Source organism: Sciurus vulgaris (genome assembly GCF_902686455.1).
Source record: "Sciurus vulgaris genome assembly, chromosome: 14".
Classification (NCBI taxonomy): domain Eukaryota; kingdom Metazoa; phylum Chordata; class Mammalia; order Rodentia; family Sciuridae; genus Sciurus; species Sciurus vulgaris.
This window is the reverse complement of record NC_136475.1, coordinates 65,839,228-65,861,026: the sequence shown is the minus strand read 5'-3', so window position 1 is coordinate 65,861,026 and position 21,799 is coordinate 65,839,228. Positions and strand designations below refer to the sequence as shown.

General features: G+C 39.0%; 1 protein-coding gene across 6 annotated transcripts in view; it reads right to left on the bottom strand.

Moving 5' to 3' along the window:
• The window catches only part of SLC8A1 (solute carrier family 8 member A1), a 374,985-nt gene that overhangs the window by 294,250 nt on the left and 58,936 nt on the right, over positions 1-21,799 (bottom strand). For all 6 annotated transcript variants that reach the window (XM_079109859.1, XM_079109861.1, XM_079109860.1 and 3 more), the window contains exon 2: positions 4,770-6,599. In XM_079109859.1, the coding sequence (XP_078965985.1) occupies positions 4,770-6,568 (1,799 nt within the window). In that variant the 5' untranslated portion in view covers positions 6,569-6,599. The remainder of the gene's footprint in view (positions 1-4,769; positions 6,600-21,799) is intronic.

The window sequence follows — 21,799 nt, the reverse complement described above, 5'->3', positions numbered from 1 at the left end:
CTATATTATAACCTCAAACGCTAATTAGCACTGGGAAAATGAGATTAAAACAGCAAAAATGGAAATCTGGTTGACATGGTAAAGAACCTTTCTGCACATAATTGACTTGGGCTCCAGGCAATACTAAATTATAACTCGTTTTTGGTTCTTACCCTGTCTTATTTTTATGATAGTTATACATTCAGAAAACATATGCATTTAGGTTTTCAGATGATACTACATGTGGTTTGGCTCATAAAAAGAAAAATATTCTGGTCTGAAAAGATAATCCACTAAAGTATAAATCCATTGAAATGCTAAAATTATTCCAACCAAATTCCTTACATTAGCACATTACCTAGGAAAGTTCTATGCCAGTATAAAATATCATATGCCTATCATTTTAGTAGTCTAAATGTAGCAAGTGAAATTCTTCTATATAAAGTAAACCCTGAATATGTTAGTTTCAAGGCACTATGTACTAATAGCCTTTGTTGTATAATGATAATTTCTATATTATTTTTCATCATTCCTGATTTTTCCCAATGCACAATTGTTCTTCTGTTCTTATCACTTGAAGTTTTACATTATTTATATCTGGTGGTCTTATTGTACCATATTATATAGCTATATTCTATATCATATAGCTAAGTATTTATTTATTCCTTGGAATTCTGTACAGCAAGAGATAAACACTGGTATCCAAACAGCAAAAAACAGTATTTCTTTTCCATGTAATGTAATAATAATAATTGTACTAATATAATAATAACTTGATAGGACTTACACTAAAATTTTATTTAATTTTCTAATCCTTTGTTCACAAAAAGTATGGAAATATTCAGTGTAAAAAAGTTACGTTCGTTGAGATACATGCCTCGCATATTACATCTATTAAAGTTAATGAAGTTACAGCCATACCTGAAAATGTAATAGTTGTTAAAATCAATATTTGGAAGACACATTGTTTAATACACTATTCTGTGACTAGGACGCCTAGTCACTGCTTTGATAAGGAACATGTTATGTAAATTTTCCAACGTACATAATTTTCTCATCTCTCTATTTTAAATATGTTATAGTAAATGCTATTTTTTCCAATTATCTTCCAAAATTATACCATTATTGAGCTATAACTAAGCAATTAAATTTGATTTGTAGCTACGTTAATTAATTAACCTTAACAGTTTCCAGAACAGTTCATATTAGACTTTGGAAGACCAAAAAATATTTTGTAATAATTAGTACCACTGAAATAGTGTCATTAAAGAACAATCATTAGCAGCATTTCAAATTTGTAAATATCACCTACCAAACCACAAATCAAATTAACATATTCTTGATTTGTTTTTTTTATTAGCTGTTAACATTTTATAGCATTCTCTGTTGAAAAGTTAAGATTAGATGGCATGGATCTAGGATTTGTCATTGATTGAGCTTTCACAAAAGTGTGTGATAGCCATTAATTTCATCTATTTAATGGGCTTTTGCATTATAATTTTAAAATATTTTGCTGAGAATATGACTTATCTGTGCTTTTTTTCTTAAATATGCATTTTGATCTTAGGTCAGGATGAAATAATTCAAATAATATATGTGAGAGTATGAATAATTAGATACACACATTTTTATAAATTTAAATTATTTCTACTATACTAAAAATAAGATAAATATTTAGGAATCCTTAACAACTTTACCTACAAACTAAAATGTTGTGCACTTTTGATAAAAGCTATTAGGAACTAGAACAGTAACATAATCTAACACAGACTAAGATTTAGTATTCTGGTTTTGTCCTACATTTGTAAAGATTGTGGTTCCATGTAACTTATAATTTATTTTAGATTCAATTTTTTTGTAGAAAAAATAAATTCATGTTGAAAAGAAATTTAAAAAAAATTAGAATCTCTCTTGTACTTGTGATCAAAGGTATACTGCCCCTTAGTCTCCATCCCTGATCAGAATGGACTCTGTGTCTACTTTGGTTAATAGATTCTTAAAATTAGAAAACCTTTAAATCCAAAGCTTTTGTAAAAATCTCTTTATGTTACTCTGAAAAGACTCACTAATTCTGACTTGGTGCACAGTATTAAACAATCAAACAAGAAGATTTTTCAAAATATTTAATAAAGCTCAGTTGGGTCAATAGTCCTTATCTATGTATGATAGGTTTTGAAGAAGGCTACCCCTAAGATGAACTGTGCTTTTTAGGAGATATAAAATCATTCTTGAAGTTAAGTTGGGTTGAGTCTACACAGATAACTTCACTGAAGAATAAAAAAACTCCTTTTTGCTTGGGTGTGACATATATTGAACACAAATCACCAAAGGAAAATGATACACTAAAAAATAAGAGTAATGGTTTCCAAACTGCTAAGAAGCCAGAACAACACCATGCCTTTGATAATTTATTTTTCTAGAAACATTGTGCTTACCTTAAAATCACACAAAGACATGAGTGTAATCAATGGACCTATTAAGCATCAACAATGCTTGCCAATAATAAAACTATATTCAAGATAAATCTTTAAAATCAAAATTCCAGAAAGAAAAAAAAGTAGGACTAGACTTCATCTCACTTATAAAATTTTTTTTATCATTTTAAAATCTTTACATTTCCTCTTAGTGAATAAAAAAGTCAGATAATTTCATAGAAAAAGTAACCATGATTGATCTAGACTGCCCTCATGAACATATTTACAGAGATGGCACTGATTTCTATGAAGTTCTACTGATTCCACCAATTCTTACAAATTTTCAAAAGAAACAAATATGCAAAGATGGAGTTTGGCAGTATTCCTTCTTTAGCAAAAGTAAAATCAATTTAATTGAATAGGGTAAGTGTTTTCAATGGGGTTTGGCAGAATAAATTATTCCATCAAATCCCTGTCAATGTTTTTTTAAAAACCTTCTTCTTCTACATATGCCACCTAAAATAAGATTATTTATATATGGTTTGATAAAAATCTTGGATAGCAAAGGAGATGGGAAAAGCTTGACTCTCAAATAAATAAGTACAGAGCCATTATTCTTGTGAGAAAGCAACATAAAATTTTCATGAGAAAACATCCTAAGTCAAACAAATGAGGAAAACAAAGTACCACTTTAGTTATATTTAAGGGCTACCCTTGTGAGTACATTATACTTTCACACAGATTCCAAGTGCCATCTACTACGGGAAGGTTCAATAATTGAAATGATCAGAAAATATAATGCAAAATAATTCCTAGCAAAGGAATAAGGGTTAAGTGCACTAACCTGGGCAAGATCACATTCAATGTAAGACCTTCTTTCTTGAATATGCAGGACACTAATTTGCTACTATATCCTGTCTTTCAGAAAATAAGTGTCCCAGTGAAACCCATCACAGTAAGTGGAACATTAACAACATAAGAACCAACATAAAGTAGATACTAATCAAACGCTATCACCCACATACTCACATCAGAAGATGGATATTATAATCTCTGCCTTGCTGAACTTCATTGTGATACTGTACTCAGTAACTTCTCATCTCTTTAACACAATGGCAAAGAGATGTAAGGTCCCTGGAAAGCTCTTTCAAGAAAACCTGTTCCCTCTGCTCATTCCCCCATCTTTTTGTTTTTTTTCCCCTACATATTCAAGAGGAGAAATTTCATACTTGGAGAGCATGTACTTGCTATTTGAACATATTACATACCACTAGCACCATTTTTAGAACTAATTATAGTTAAAATATTTATTTTTCCTTCCTGAAATTCCTAAATTGTAAATGCTTCAACAACATAATCATTCACCATAATATCCTTTGTTACACTATCGATAATACAATGATACTATAGTTCTGCTTCTTCTTCCTCCCTCATTTCTCCCCTTCCTTCCTTCCTTCTTCTTCCATCCCCCCTCCCTCCCTCCTGCCAAGACACTGGTCATTGAGTCAAATTTCCTGGCTTCTTTTGGTGAATTAAGTGCAAAGCCCTCTCTAAGGCAAGGAAGGAAGAATATATCTCTCAATGGCAGCTCTCAGTGGAAGAATCACTTCATAACACTTGATGTTACAACTGTAAGAGTAAATTGTTCCCCACTTCTTTCTCCGATCTGCTCCCTGTCTACTAGGATGCTTGGACGGAAACTTATTTCTCTCCCCATCACTAAATGACCAGGGTAAAAGGGTTTGTATAATCATATAAAGCAAAACCAGACTGGAAAGAAATAATGGATATATGTTCTTCTCACGACAGCTTAACACTGGAGAAGCAGGGTTGCTCATTAAATCATAATTAAACATTAGCATACAAACAGAAACATTATATTGTCATAAAACCACATGTCAGATAAAAACCACAGAAATATTTCCACTCAGTCCTAGTAGCCAGGAAATTCTTTTTCGAGGTGGTTCTTATTTGGTCTTTCCCAATTTGTACTCAGCAATGAAGTTAAGGACCTTTTGTGATGTGTTAAATATTCTTTTTCTGTATATATACTGTGTGATCCAAAATAGAATACAGAATTTTCAACCCATCTTAAATGATCTGCTAACTTACGTCACAGGCTTCATTTTATCATGGTCTCCAGTGTACTTAAGTATGTAAAAGACAAAAGTAAAAATAAGATCTCAATGTCAATTTAAGATCTGTGTCTAGTACATATTGATCAGTGGCACCCCAGTGAGGACTGATACTTTGAAAGTTTTCTTACATAATAGTTATTTTGTTCCTTTTATGCCATTTGGTTTAAAAATATACACACATTCTTGTAGTCATGCACTCGCTCACTCAACCATACACACACATATAAAAAGAACTTACACAATTTCATCGTTCTGGAATTCGAGCTCTCCGCAAGTGTCCTCAAAGTCCTCCCCTCCACCTCTGGCAGTCCCTTCGATGGTCTTATAGGGAACGATAACATTTCCTCGAGCTCCAGATGTTCTCAATACCTTCACCTCCATGATGCCAATGCTCTCACTCACATGAGTCACAGGTTCCTCAAAAGTAAAGATGCCTGCGTGGTCGTCATCAAAAATGGTTACGGTGGCCGTGGAGGGTGATCCCAGGCAGGCGAGAGTGGAGACGTGATTGGCTTCCAGGATGCCATCTTCCGAAGCTTCAGAAGATACTTTGACATTGCTGAGGTGCACAAGGAAATTTTCATCTTCCTCAAAGATGTCATCGTCAATGATGCCAACTCTGATTTCCTTCTGGGTCTCGCCAGGCTTAAAGACCACAGTTCCTTCGGTGAATTCATAATCAGACCCAGCATTGGCTGTGCCATCCTCTGTTCTGAAGTCAACGAACACAGTGTTGGTCAAATCCCCACCTCTGCGAATAATGGTCAGGGCCACGGTACCACAGTTTTCCAGACACTGATATGTCCCTTGCTCAAAGAAGACCTTGCTCACTGGGTCATTTTCAGCCACTTCTGTGTTGACCTCATGCATGCTGACAGCCTTCCTTGCTTGATCAGCTGCATGCCTCTTTAAAATGTTGCCAGCTCCAGTCATCAGGCGAGTAGCTTGAATGCGGTAAAACGCTCGACTTTTTTGCTGCTGACTTAGGACTTGGTAGTTGGCTAATTCTATTAATTGCTCTATTTCTTTCTCAGGATGTTTCTGCTTAAGTTCCTTCAGAATCCTCGCCATTTCTCGCCTAGCCTCTTCATCGTCTTGGTCCCGCTCATCGACCTCCAGAACCAGGGCGCCATCTAAGAAATTGTCAACGTGAGAGTTGACTACTTTCCCATCCATTTCGATTTCCGTTTTGGAAGATGGCCTGTCTCCCTCATGTTCGATGATCATTCCCCTCTGTTTGCCAGCCCGATACCGCTTGTAGACATACTTGTAAAACAGAAGCCTCCGATCTGCTACCCAGGCGAACACAACACAGATGGGAAAGAAGAAGAAAGTAAGCAGACCTTCCCAGACCTCCACAACACCAGGAGAGCTGACAGACAAAATAATGTACAGCCAGGTATAGGCGAAGATGCTCCAGGCTGCTGTCACAAAGAACACGCGGAGATGCTTAATCTTCCTCGTCTCTCCATCAGGGACCACATAAACACAAAGTGCAATGATGATGAACATGTTGAAGGCAGCACTTCCCACGATGGTGCTGGGCCCCAGGTCTCCTGCAGTGAAGTTATGGCCACACACTTCAATGACTGAAAGCAGAATCTCAGGAGCAGAAGATCCCAGGGCCATCAAAGTCAGGTTGGACACAGTCTCATTCCAGATCCTCACAGTTGTCTTGGTGGTCTCTCCATTGGGTTTCTTGATGGTTATTTCTTTTTCTTGGGATGTGATGACTTCTATAGAGGACATGAACCGGTCAGCGATGATAGAGACCCCCAGAAACATGTAGACCATGGCCACAAAATACACCGTAGCTCTAGCAATCTTGTCTCCGAAAGAAGGGTCTTGGGGCTCCCAAATAGGCAGAATCACCCCTTTCTTGCAGTAATATGAGCCAGTACATTCGCCAGTATCATTTCCTCCACCTTCCATTTCAGTCTCAGCAGTTATATGGTCCACGTGGGAAAATAAGAGAGCCATCAGAGCTAACAGATAAAATCCCATTGAAAACATGGGTGAGAGGCTTAGCTGGGGCATGTTGCACAAGGAGACGTCCAACTGTCCTGACCTATTGGTGAAAAGAAGATGGGGGCGGGGAGGGTAGAAAAAAAAATCACATCATTAGACCCAAACCCAAAGCATAATTAATACCTTTTAACAAAAATTTGTGTATGTTTGACCATCAAAACATCTCTGGTGAATCATCATTAATGAGACTCCATCAATGATTAAGCAATCCTTTGTGAAATTTACAATTTGGTCTCTCTGTTTGTGAATTTTCTACATGTAGTTCCATTCACTGAGCAAGATCCACGACTGACTTCCTGGAAATGAAAAGTTCAGTTTTAAGCCTGGCTTTATTACACACACATTTATGCATACTAATGGTAACAAGAAAGATAAACAAAACTTCTGAAGCATTAAACAATCACCTCCTTGTGACTAAAGCAGATTTTCTTGGAAATTTTGGTTGGTACGTTATCTTCAAGGAGATTTTTCATTGAGAAAATTACTTTAAAGTTTCGTGCATTGAAATTCAGACTGTGAAAAACTCCTACCAACACAAGGCGTGGTGATGATCTTAAATTTGGAAGTACACCTTACGCTGTATTTCAAGAAATCACACCCTTCTGCTCTAAACTGACTTGAAAACAGAGAAATCTCTAGGTTTGCCTGCAATCAAACTCAATGGCATTTGTTTTCAAGAGGAAAAAAATTCCACCATAATGCAATATTTCCACACATTAAGTACTGGTTTTAAAAGCATGTTTTCATGAAAGCACATTTCCTCCTAATTTTCAGTAAGCCCAGGTCTCCTGATATATTAGCAACTGGGCATCTGGTATGTCAAGAACAGACCTTCACATCTGTACACATAGCCTGCTTTACAATCTGCAGGCTGTCCTCAAAAGGAACAAGAGATAACCAGGTCCAGGCCTAGTTGTCTGTAAGACCCTGGAAGGCAGTGAATTCAGCATTACCAGACATAAAATGTTCCTTCTCAGTGTCAATGTCATACTTTCCATGGTCATTCCAAAACACACATTAGTTCTATAGTGGGCTCAAGTGACCAAAATATGCAGGAGCGATGATGCCATCTAAATTAGCTCATTTGGCATAGCAACAGTGACCACAAAGTATACATACGATGAAGGGCTGTAGGCAATTAGGGATATGGCAACAGAGTCACTGAGGAGCACAGAGAATGGCAAGAGAAATAGTGGACAGAGACCACAGCCCTAAATTCAGCTCATGCAAAACTCAGCTCCAACCTCTCATCACCTGTGCTTTCAGGATCTGGGGCCTGGGGGCGGGGCAAAAGGGGTGGGGAATGGACACTGAAGTACAATCTGAAACTCTCATCTGCAAGGCTTTGAGTCAGGGCAGTTATGACATCTACAACAGGATGCATAGGAAAGGGGTCCTAAGTCAGGACATAGCCTTGTGGCCTAGAAAAAGTTAAATGTGTAGCTGGGTGAGAAGCTCATAGCTTCACACCAGCTGAGAGTCACCCACATTTGCCCATGTTCTCTGGCCCATGTTTGCTGCTGATGGCTTCTACTGAAAATTACTTCAAGGACCCAAGAGAATCCCCACGGTCAGCGCATTCTGGAAGACCTTCAGCGATTCCGCCAAAGCCTCAAGCCCTCTGTAGCTCATTGCTACTGGAAGATTGCCTTCTTTCACATTTCTCTCATACTGAAGAAAACCAGGAGGGAGTAAAAGACCAACAAATAAAAGAGACACATTTACAAAGCATGCAAGAGTTCATAGTCAACATGTCTTTGCTTCTTCAGCCATTGCAGGGCTTGGGTGGGTTGTGGGATCCCTGCTTAAAACAAAATGACATTCAACTGGCCTGCAAGAAAAATAGGCAATCTAGTCCCAATTCTTTTGTGCATCCATTTATTCCACAATTATTTAATGTGTGCTTAATATGAATTTTATAATCACTTGCTAGGTTCTCTTCTAGATCTGAGAATTCACCAGTGAATAAGACAAAGTCTCTGTCTTCTCAGAGTTTATATTCTAATGGGGAGGAAACAACAGAATAAGTGAAATATCAGGTGGTAACAAGTGTGATAGTGAGGACAGGGCAGAATCAATCTAAGGAGGATAGGCTGCGTGTGTGTGCGTGTGTTTCTGTCTGTGTGAATGTGTGCACACATATGGCAGCAGGCACGATTTTACAGTAGATGGTGAAGGAAGCCCTCTCTGATAAGGAAACATTTGAGCAAAGTCCTGAACAAAGCAAATGATCAAACCTTGTAGATATTGCAGGAAGAATATTACAACAAAGTACAAAGTCCTGCTGGTAACATTGCTTGGCACATCCCAGAACCACAGAGAAACCAGTGTGGAGGAAGGGCCATGCAGGAGAGGGAATGCAAAGGGAAGGGATCATGGAGCCACTGAGGCCACTGTAAGGTATTGGCTTTGATGAGGAGGGAGAGAGGAATCCCAGGCGGTTCTGATCAGAGAGTAATATCTGATTTTCCTTTTAAAACAGGCTCTCTGCTGGTTCAGTAGAGAGACTGTAGGGGCATGGGAGAAACAAGGAGATCAGCTCTTGCCTACTATATTAAGATCTGATTTATAAATGATCCCAATGCCTGGCAGGTATTAAAAAATGAAAGAGCAGACAGCTAGCATTTAGAAAAGAGAAAGAACATTTGTAGTTATTCTTTTAGTAGACTTGCATCTTAAAATGTCTTAGAGACTGATAAGGATCAGAAAGGTTAAATATTTATAATAAATAACAGTACTGAACAGAGAGTAAACACTGAAGAAACAGTCAAACCTGTGTCTGTCTCCAAGCCTGATATAATTAACCATTCCCTTCAAACCACTGCCAAATTCATCAGTCTATTTTTCACATTTCAGTCAAGATGAACTTGCTAAGGAACAGATCTGACAGTTTGACTCTACTTAAAACTCTTTGTTGGCTGTCTTTTGCCCAATGCCCTGTAGTCAAACCCTTCAATACTCTGCTCAAGACCTTTTATGATCTAACCTCTGAGCTTCTGAATGCAGAAATTCCTTTGATTCCCTAAATAAGACACTTTCTTACCTGTAGGCCTTTGCAGACTGTGTTCTTTGCTTGAAACATTTTCCTTCTTAGAATCAAGTTTCAAAAAAGTACAACAGCCAATCAATTTGAGAGACTAATATTAGATTCCTTTCTTAAAACTGTTACAGACATCAAGCTAAATTCTTTACATGTATCAATTATATCTAATATTTATAATAATCAGCATTTTGTGTCACACAACTTTTAGTGTTTCTATTTCCATTATGGTTTTTTGAAACAGCACCCCCTGGAGTTGTGCAGTGGGCAGTGCACTAACAATAGCCCTATACAGGAGGTTCTATTAGTTCATTTTCTAAGTGGGAAAAACTGAGGTTTAGACTAGTTAAGAACTTTTTGAAAAATAATAAGATAGCAAACTCCTGAATTAAGATTCACACCCTGATCTGCTTCCATTAACTGTTCCATTAGATCATCCCCGATTGTTCTTGAAGTCATGCTGGACAACTGTTGGATGTGGACTTGAACTAGCCCATTGGAAAACCTTTTGGCTTTCATGCAGGTTAGGAGGGCCCAGTTAGCAACGGTCTCATGGAAGGTTTCCAACAGCCTGGCTTTTATCTTATGGATTAGAGACTCAAGCATACAAGCATCAATGACTGTGGTGTAGCATGAGGTCTGGCATGTTCCTGGAGACAGCTGCCCTACACTCCCTGTCCTTTAGCAATTGCCTGGCAACATTTTCCTGCATGCACAGTCAGGGCACTCTCTTAGGTCAGCCAAGAAAAAGCCTTGTCCCCTATCTCTGCCCTAGCCCACATCTCACAATATGTTCTTAGCCAAATGGGGACCAGATGTGTAAAAATGGATGGATCAGTAAAAATCCATCATCATTATTGGAGAAAAAAGGAGAGGGGCTTCTGAGGTTACCAAAAATCATCACAATTATATTCAAAAAGTGACAGCATTATAATTTGTGAAACCAGTGGACACAAAACACTGATGTAAGTTATTGGCAATAAAACAGCTGGGAAGAACTCTCTGGACTTTGGTTGATTTCTTTATTTAATTAATACCAAATCCAAATGCTTGTGAGGATGTGGGAAAGGTGTTATCTAAAGGAGTTCCTTTATTCCTCTTTCTATTTCCTTTCTTCCATAATCTTCCTTAAATTATAAGATTCCAGAAGTTCTACTTAACCCTCCCCAACTTTCCCTCATATATATATATGCATTTTCTGTGTGCCAGGTTCTCCTATATATATATACACACACACACACATATGTACATTTTCTGTGAAAATTAAGTAGGACGATAAGGACAGAGGCCATAGATATGTTGCTTTGCTGCCTGCTTTCTTACCTTCTGCCTTGATCTACTGAAGGCTGGCACAAGAAGTAGACTGATTTTTATAGTGGATTCAGATCAACTCTTATGTCTATGGCCAGGGATCACCTAGGAATACTCACTGCATCATCAAAATGAGTCTTCAACCCAGTAAGTATCAAGAATGCCTGAATTATCTATACTCACTATTTTAAAGCAAAACAACTTTATCACCTACAGATTACAAACATGAATAACACTGACAAAAAAAGACAGTTAAAGAGATACCTGGCTGCCAGTAACCCAGTCACCTGTGCTGAAGGGAGAGATCATAGTTGTGAGGAAGAGAAATGCAAGCCTGCAAGACAAGTCTTTATCAAACTGCTTTGAGGATGAGCCTCCGTTACAGAGAGGCCTGAGGAAGAGCAAGGCAGCGGAGTTCCTATTCCCTACTGGAAACCAGAGCCAGTTTTAACTATCAAGGAGTACCTGACTCAGAGGAAAGGAATATGCTGGCGTCCCCACCAGCCCTCACACTGGATGGCCTAATCGCATTCTGTTGATTGGCAGTTGGGGTTATTCCAAGGAACTCCCTGACTCGCCTTCATCAGGACTTGGAATTCCCTTCTATGTAATTCTTGCTGACTGAAAGCCTCAGAGCTAAGCAATTAATCTATTTCTAAGGCAACATTAAAGCAAGTATAAATCTTTATCCATAACTGAAGCAAGTACTTCCCAATGCTTCTAGACAAAGAGATGATGCCAGAGAATGAAGGCATTTTTCATGTGACCATCCTATCTAAGGTTCGAATACTCCTCTGGCTCGCAGCTGCAGGCTGTCAGACCAGGGCCAGACTTCAAGAAGGAACTTAGTTTCCACAATACTCCCTGCTACTACCTTTTCAAACTCACCCGTCCTCCTTCTTTCCTCCCTTCCTTTCTCCCTTCTTCCTTCCATCCCTCCTTTCCTTCTTCCCTCCCTCCCTCCTTCCCTCCCTCCCTCCCTCCCCAGAGAGAGTTTTCTCTGCTAATATAGAGGACTGGGCTATGGGAGGTCTTATTGAGGGGCTCAAGCCCTTTTGATCAAACTGGAGTAAGCATCCTGTCCCATGTCAGAAATCATGCAGATACATTGTTCAGCAAGGGAAGCAACTGGGGAAGGGCCAGGAAATATGACTGAAAAAAAAAAAAAAGATGGATTTAGGATTCAGGATTATGAAGAAGTTACTGAAAACAGGTCATATGATGTACCTGCTAGCCCTTTTCTCACTTACTACTTCTATATGCCATGAACTTTATTCAGAAGCTCTATATATTGTCTTTCTTCCTCTGACAGATGTAAACCCTGTAAGGGTAGCAACTTTTATTCCTTTTTTTCACTAATGCATTCCCAGTTCCTAGAGGAGAACCTGGCACACAGAAAATGCATAGCACATGTTTGCTGAATGAATAAAATAATTATCTTAGGGTCATGTGCTGATTTACCAAATCTCTGGTGCTGAATCAGAATCTGGGAATTGGGCCTGGGCATTTGCATTGGAAAATACTCTTTGTAAAATCAATGTGCCCTGAAATGAACAGAGCTTGGCACTGGAAAAGCCAATATCAGTGTAAGCTGAAGGAGAGGAAATTGGTATTTCAGGTTCATGGCAAAGAATCTCAGGCTGGAAAAACTGTCTGCAGAACAAAGAGATGATGATCTGGAACCCTGACATCTTGCCCAGCCCCTGGCCCTACATCAGCCCTGGCTCACTGATTTTATCTGCTCTGTTGAGAGGGTCCTGACACTAGGGACATCCTCAAGGAAGTTCATCTTTGTCTCCTTCAAATAATTAAAAGACATTTAGTCTAACACCAACCAAAAATCACCTCCATTATAGAGTCCCTGTAAAAGGGAAAGAGCACCAGGAATTTAAATTTTTATATTAACTCTGCAGGCTAACATGGAAATGTGGGCAAGAGGAGAAAAACTGGAGCAGAGAGTCTTCCAATAGAAAATAAAGAGAAAAGGATTCAGAGAGAAGATGCACTGATAATCTTGGGTTCCCTGTGAAGTCAGTCAGGACTGTCCTCAGAATTACCATGCCAGGGTCAGGGAGAGGGCTTAAGGGCCCCACTCAGGGCCATTGATGGCAATAGTGACTGCAATTATGACTTGATTCCTGCTGACCTCTCTGACAACACTGCAAGGATGTCTGTATTACCATTCTCATTTCACAAGTTAGAAAAACAAAAAGTTCCTAAAAGTAAGTTGAGGAAGGTCACACAGACTTAAGGGACAGCTGGGATTTAAATGCAGGTACTTTGCATTACACCATAATGATTTTTGTTTTCTTCCACTGCAGAGGGTAATAATGCTGTTCTTTGGGGACAAAGAGCTCTGCATTTAGGGACTTAGTATAGAATTACCTCTCACACTGCCTATTCCACCCACCTGAATAAATGAGCATAGGCTGCATTATTATATCCAGAGCCTTGTGTGTTTTCCACTCTGTTTCATGCCTCTCCAATTTTATAAACACTCATATTCATCACTGAAGTAAGGGACAGATGATTCATTTGGGGGATCATCAGCTGAAGTCTGAGGTCTGAAATCATTCCAAAGTCATGTAACCAACTTAAGGTTCTTCCCCTTGCTTAGGAGGAAAAAAAGAAAATGGAGAACAAAATCCTAGCAGTGAAAACCAAAACTAAAGAGGAGAATAAGCAATGGATGGAGCCACAGGAAATGATACAGAATGTTGTCATAACAAGTAAGTTAATACTTACAAACAAACCAATATTACTACTAACAAACCAATATTTTTTTCCAGAATCTTAATGCAACTCACAAATTTACTTAAAGGGGACGTTTTTTAGAATTTTTAAATCAGTCAGTAATCAAAAAAAAAAAAAAAAATGCAACAAAATATCATTCACGGTTCCACCTGCCAAGTTTTTCTTAGCCACTCGTATGTGCCAGATGACGTGATGTTTCACTGCAATATAGTTCACTTACCGGGAGACACAATTCTTTCATTACTAGAGAATCACAGGGAAAGAGAGACATCCCTGGCCTTCAAACAGTTGCAACATTGAACATTCAACTGAACTACCTAGTCCCCAGGTAACAATGGCATGGGGTCTTGGGTTACTAGAACCCGGATTCTGGAAACCTCAGACCACTCAATCAATGGCTCTACAACCAAGAGATTTCAAGTGTAATCTTGAAATCTTGGAGGCAGGGCTTTGGAACATCTCCTCTCGATTCTATCTTCCAGGGTCCTCCTGATGGACAGTGATAACTATTTTAGATAATAATCTCTTCATTATTACCCCTGTATCATCCCTGAAGAGACAGAGCAGTCTTTCTTTGATGACTGACCTTCCATACTGAAAAGGAACAAGGTCACACACATGCTTTTATATATAGGGCACCCAAAAATACTTCCCACTTTAAAATCTGTTCTATGCTAGCCTGCTGCCATTTAACCTTAAGGAACTTTAGTAGAATGTGTCCTCTCTGTATTTCTAGGTCTGGAGGAAGCAGACCCTTCTTGTACTCACCTAGCAGTTATTGAGTGGTCTTAATGTGCAAAACACCTTCACGGACACTTCAGGGATTGCGGAGATAATTGATACAAGGTTCCTGCACTTAAGGAATTCACAGTTTCTGTGTGAAAGCTACCATTAGTGACCATTAATACCAAAAAGAATAAGGAAAATTCTATAAAGAAGGAGATGAGAAGGACAACAAAAGTTGGAAAGGATTAGAGGACATTCCAGAGGGAAGAAAGGAAGTGGAAAAGGCAGAGAATAATGCTTCTCCAGCTTCAGCTCCCCTGGCAATCACCTGACAATTTCATTGCAATGCAGATACCTGGGTCCCATCTTCTGCTTTATAATAGGTATAAAGAGGAACCCTAGAATTGTATTCAGCAAGCCCCGGGGTAATTCTGAGAGTGAGGTCTTGGACCACCCCTGGAGAAGCACTGGTGTAAAGGGTAGAAGGGCATAAAGGAAAGAAGAGGAGCCAGGAGAGGGCAGAACTGGCTGAAACCAGCTGCCCAGCAAACACATGCTCTGGAGAACAGAGCACTTAAATAAGGCACTGGAAGAAAGTGAATGCCGGAAATTCAGCGGGCAGTGTTTTCTAATATCTATGAGAAAATAATGTGAAATAATATATCAGATGAGCTTTGCATCTCACAAACTGGAATTCTAGGCAGGATGAAAATACGACTGGCATGTGTATGTGCTTCTGGGAGGAGGTGGAGGGGGGGAGTGGGCTGGAGGACAGGGGAGAAAGGACCCTAACTAGGAGTTGCATGACCCCAAAGAGATTAAAGTACCGAGGTAATTATGAAGCCCCTACTTTATACTTTAGCTGCGGGTTAGTTCTGCCTCCTGTAAGCAGACACAGGCAAGAATTGTCAGGACATCCCCTCATGTGAACCAAGGCTCAGGATAAACAGAAGTCTTCAGAGACCTATCCAGTTTCTACATGCAAGTCCTAAGTAGAGACAGAAACATGCAGAATCCCCACACTGGAAGCTTGGGTGATGAGGAAAGCTGCGTTCCTTAAATTATAGGTATTTTATGGGGTACTGCCTGCTCCCCCTCTTCACTTCCACTCAAGAGTGAATGTGATCTGTGCAGTCACTCTTGTTTTCAAGTACGCCTCTTGGAATTAGGAATATTGAATACAGAATTAAATTCCAAGCTGTGTGATTGGAACATCCAGAATGACTTTCTTCTTTTTTAATCTTTTGTAACAAGAAAAACCAAGGTTATGTGAGCAGAGGCTGGTGAATTTCATGAACTTTCCCCGATATCATTTTCTGTTTCAAGTAGATAGCTTTTCAGGAGATGGAACCCTATCAACTTGAGGTTTGTGAGTCTCTCAGATTTTCCTGCATAGGTCTCAAATCACAGTCCTTGAAAGAATAAGATATTCTTGAGAAGAGAAGTAGGAAGTAAAAAGAAATATTAAGGAAAAAATTCAAGTGGATAGATGCTCACTTAATGGTGCTGCTTCATCAATATTCTATGCTACCATAATCTAAAGTTCCTGACAATATACTCAATGGTTGGCTTTTAAGACAAGTGTAAATTCGAACAGAACCAGTAAATTTAGAAAAGGGAAGTCAGCTTAGAAAGGAACTTGTCAAAGTCTTGTTAGTTAGAAGAACAAAGGGATTGTCAACAGCCTATTGATTTCTGTGAAAAAAAAAAAATGTGTTCTTAATATTTTACACGAATCCTTGGGCAGTTTATGAAATAACTTTTCTACCAGAGAGGGCATTTAGTGAATGTACCCTTTAAACCAGTTTTACATACCTGCATTTCAAAAACTGCTTAAACTTTGGCTTCAGTGTTATAGTTTTAATGCTGGTAACTATGCTAAGACTAGTATTATTGTCTTTTTGTTGTAGGTGAAGGTTGAAAGAGACATGGATTTCCCTATTCCAAAAGTAAACCTGAGAGGAGCCACTGAGAGAGAAAAAAGTGAGTGAAGAAAGAAATGGTAAACATTTAATCACTTAATTTGTATGTGAAGACAACATGCCTATTAAGCCTTTGTTTAAGCAAGACTGTTTTCATGAATATTAATGAGTAATGAGAGAGCATTCATTCATTCATTCATTCATGAACCAAATATCAGATGTCTGTTTTGATCTGGTAATGTAGGAGTCATTGGGGCTAGAACCATGAGATGATAGTCACAGTTGCTCATGATCTAGCTGAGACATAGATGACAGATGCTAACTTAAAGCATTAATCCAACCCCCCCCCCAAAAAAAACCCATAACTATTAACTCAATAAATGCTATAAAGGAAAAAGAGAATCCTACAAGAATAAGTAATGGAGGACCTGACCTACTAGGGTCTTAGGGAAGGCTCTGCCAAAGAAATCACATCCGAACAAAAACTGAGAGAACACTCAGCAAGAAACAGACCCCAAGGGTGATGGAGTGCAGGGTCTTATGTGGGTACTTTTGCCATTACCCTTCTCTGTAATGGGATTACTCACAGACCTACTTTCTTTGATATGTTGGGCGTGAGATCATGTTTGGAAAATATGGAAAGTAGCTCCCATAATTTATATGAGACTTTCCCTCTTGGAGGTCAGAGCCATCTAACTGTAGGTAAGTGCTTTCTACCACAATGCTGGAGAAAGTGTGGTAGATGGAAGGATCCCTGGCCTGGGGGCCTAGAGGAAGGAGTGCTGGTTTCAGCCCTACTGACCAGTCACGTGTCCTTGGACAAGTGACATCCCCCCCTCCAGCTGACATGGAAAATTGAGAATTCTGCTAACAATCTGTAGTTTTGATATTCTAATGCTACATTTTGGGAGTCAAGGTCATCAGCAACACAGCTCCTGTTCACCTTTCCAGGTTTGCTGTAGTCAGCCGAGCTATTAAATGAAAACTACCTCAATATGTATCATGTTTTTCTTCCTCCTGCTTTTATACCTGTCATCCATATCCATCTCAAATGTCAAATTTCCCTCTATAAAACTGCTTTTAATTGCTAGGAAGGTCCTTAAATTCAATTAGCTTTGCCTCATCCCTGGGACCCTCTTCCCAATAAGAAAACTCAGACCCTGCTAATTCAAAAGCTTTTTCAAAGCTGCACATCACAGAAATTGTAATACAAAGCTGTTCCCCTGCCCTTTCTGTTGCATCAGAACCTAGCTTCTCAGTCTGAAAGCACCCCCCAACTACTGTCCAGCAGGATTCTTAAAGATAGCTTCACTGCCATCTTCTCTCTCTTGCTTTTCTCTCCCCACACTCACTTTCTTTCTCCTCCTTGCTTTCCACTCTCTCTCTAGCGCGTGCCCTTTCTCTTTCCCTTTCTTTTCCTCTCATTTTCTCTCTTAACCTGCAGGGAGACACTCTGTTTGCTTAATAAACTCCCTTATGTGATTTCCCGTGTAGGGCTGGTTTCCGTGGGATCCCTTAGAGAAATGACAGAACTGGGCTGTAAAACAAGGTCTCTGAGTTTCTAGGCCAACCCTCTTCACACTACACCAATTGCTAGGATGCCCCAAGCCCACTGAGGCTGCATTTCTATCTCTCACAATCTAAGGGAGTGACAGGCACTGGCAAGCCATGGCCAATGGACCGTGAAATTAAAATGGTTTTCCATTTTTAAATGATTGAAAAAATGGGAAAAAAAGAGAGTATTTGATCATCTGAAAATTTCATGATGTTCAAATTTCACTATCTATAAATAATGCTTTATGGAAACACAGCCCTGCCTATTCATTTATGTATTGTCCACAGCTGCTTTTTTGTTGCAAGAGCAGAGTTGAATAACTGTGACAGACAGTATGATACACAAAACCAAATTATTTACTTTATGACCATTTAAAAATAGTAAATTATACCCCTAATAATCTTGGATATATATAATAAGACATGACCTTATCTTCTTCCACTTTCCTATGGTAATCCCCGACACCAATGCTCATATTCACATAGAAGCACACAGGCAAAGACAGGGACTATTTCAGTACTCATCTCTCAAGGTATGGGTCAACCCATATTGAGCATTCATGTGCCAGAAACTGTTCTATTCATTCATCGTTTCTCACAAAAGCTATAAGGCTTATTATTTATTATTATTGTTAATATTCTCATTTAATAGATGAGAAAGCTGAGGCCACAGAAGTTAAGTAACTTGCACCATGTCAAATATGCCATCTATCAAATCAAAACAAAAATTAAAACTATCATAAATTAGTCTGCTGACCTCAGAGACCTTTAGTTTGGGTACCCTACGGTCCTTCATTTGATTAGTTGATGTCCTCAGAAGTAAAGTCAAGGTTCTCTTTCCTCCCGGGGAATCCTTACTAGACATCCAGGGATTCTTGAGGACAGAAAACTGGCATATGTCCACATTTTCAAAGAAAATAGGAATTGTAATGTGGGTAAAAGGACTTCAGAGTCACGGATCTGGATTCTTCTATTTCCCATTTGACTCTTATTAAGTCATTTAACTTATATGGTCTCCATTTGCTTATCTGTAAAAAACAAAAATTTGATAATGCCTGACATCTTTTCCAGTGCTGACCATGATATTAAACAACAAGAATGCTGATACAGAGACCTTTTTAAAAGAACTGAATGTCCAGGAGAATGAAGACAGTGAGGAGTCATGGGAAAAGAACCACTGATTTCGCCCCAAACCAATTCACAAATTTCAACTTGGGAAGGCCCACAATCAACCCCTAACATTTGAAAAATTATGTTTTAATTACTTTTTTTTTTTTTTTTTGTAGTGTTGGGAATCAAACCCAGGACCTGACACATTCTAGGCAAGTGCTTTACTACTGAGCTACACTGCCAGGCAGAATGAAAGATTATTTTGGAAGAATGACTGGAAACTCCTGAGAGAAGGCACTTCTGCAAACTCTGATGTCACCCAGAGTGGGGGCCCTACCACAGTCTATGGAGGAAGGAAAGGTGTGGGTATAGAGTGAGCTGTCCGATTCTCTAAACCTGTTGCTAGAACTGGATGCTCTACATGAGCCTGTGCTTTAAGGCGAACAAGAAAAAATGAGAAGCTGGAGAATCTCAAGGGAGATGTGTACTGAATGAATAAACCCAACTGGAATGGTATAAGAAATATAATCATTGAGGTTAAGGGAGGAACAGGCTGGTAGGCAGCCTTCCCCTTGCCTCACATTTGCCTATTACAGTCTCTCTCCTCCAAGTCTGTGCTGCAGGTCCATCCTAAGCTTTGGTTACAAGTGTAAAACACATTTGTCCAGGGGCTTTAGTTACCATTTGTTCCCAATCTACAGTTATCGAGGCATGGTCCTAATCAGAACACAGGGCAGACCTGAGGAGTCAGGAAATGGCTCAAACATTGCTCCAGGGTTTCTTTTGTCATAAATTAGCTGGGGCATGGTTTATATTTTTCAAAAATGACTAGGCTTTATGCTTTTTTCTAAATACTTTTCATTCTGTGAATGAACTAAAATGCCTCTTCCTCCACAAGCCATGTCCAGTATTCTGTTATTCCTTTCAATTGCTCCAGCACTTGCTCAGGTGCAAGGTGATGCTGTCTCTCACTTGGCCCCTACAGGTCACATGTAGGGTTCTAGATCATGTCATCCCTGAAAGCGGAGAACATTGAACAAAGAGCATGGCCACTGGACAGTCTCACTTGTTAACTACCAAGTATTAACACGTGGACGAGTTATTTAACAGGGCCATAGCTTTCATCTTTAAATCAGGATGCTGATGCTTCCTTGCAGGGCACTCATGAACACTAAATTAAAAAATGCATATAAAGCAACTAGACTAGTCCCTGACACATCGTGAATGTTCAACTAACATCGAATAACTTCTCTTCTTCATCTACATTCTCTGAAAAGCCCAAAGCAGGGCTTTGTGCATACACTGGATGCCAATAAATGTCATGGTTGGGTTGATGTAAATTGATAAATCACTGCCTTGTCTGTTTAAATTTGTCTCATATTAGATTCAACCAAGAAATTATTATTGTGGTTTCACATATAATCACATCTACAAAGTGATTACTCTGTTTAAAGTTAAGATGGACTCTAATATTTATATTTATTTTCCTAGATATATTACATGTGCATGAAATCCTTTGTCTAAATTGGTATTACATGACCATATTCTAGGCTATCAGTGTGAATATTCCTAAATGATACAGGAGATTCTATTCAAGATTTTAAGGATATCAAACTATTCTAGGGAAAATATTTTGCTCATTTCTCAAAAGGCTTAACATGGCTAAATTTTCAAGAAAGGATCCCAGGTCCGTTACCCTGCTGCTGCAGAGTAAAATTTCATTGTGGGGCTTTATCTTTGCCTCTTTCTGACTACTCTCCATAAACAGCCCGTTTCCAGGTACTCAGCTCCCTCACACTTCTTCCACCAGAACAGTCCTCAGAGGGCATTTGTTAGGCAGCAAACAGGTTTTAAACTTCTTTCACTTCCTTTGCATCTTCCTGTGCTCCAGGTCCTCAGGACTTTCTATCCACCAGTGATCAGATAAACCAGTCCAAATTGAAAGATGAACATATGCTAATGGCTTGTAAAATGTCATGGTAGCTCTTTCCCAGGTAATATTATTGCATTAATTTATTAGGCATCTGCTGGATAGAACTTCTTTCAGATGAATGGTTTTAATAGGATTTCAGATTCTACAACAGCCAATGAATAAATGCTTTGAGGCTGAGAATGTTTTGCCCATCTGCAAAAGACCTGATAGACTATGTTGCATTTGCCCTTGACCACAAAAACATTTTCTTTGCTTCAGTTACCAGTTAGAGCTTTGCTCCTTCCATGTGGTACCTTCCTGCTTCTAAAATTGGCTAGAAGTTTCAGGTAAAGTGGAAATGTGTTTCCCTTAAACCCTTGTCTATTTGTTACTTTCTTCACTCTCAACTAGGCAGACCAAAGGACAAATATAAAATACTTCAGGTTCAAAACAGAATTGCCTGCAAAGAGAGCCTACAAATAACACTTGAGGCAGCAAGGACTGCCAGCAACTGTCTTCCCAAGTTGAGTCAACACACTGGAAAAAGACACCAGATCTCCTTACTTGTATTCTAAACTGCTGTTGATGAAAACATACCAGAAAGAATTTACTCTTAGAGTCTCCCAGTCATAAAATGGGCTGTGTAATTCACAAGTACAACTGAGAACCTAATCATTGATTAGTTTAAGCCTTCAAAATATGTACTGTGTAAAAAGTATTCCTGAGCACAAGAGGCTGGGGAAGGAGAGAGAAAGAGGGAGGGAGGGTGGAAGAGATAGACAGAGAAGGAGAAGAGAAGAGAGCATCTCTTTCGGAAAGAAAAGGAAAGAAACTGAAAACAATCCCATTGCACTTAATGAAGCCCCACTGGACTAGTCCTAAATCCAAATCCAAATCTCAAAGGCAGATGC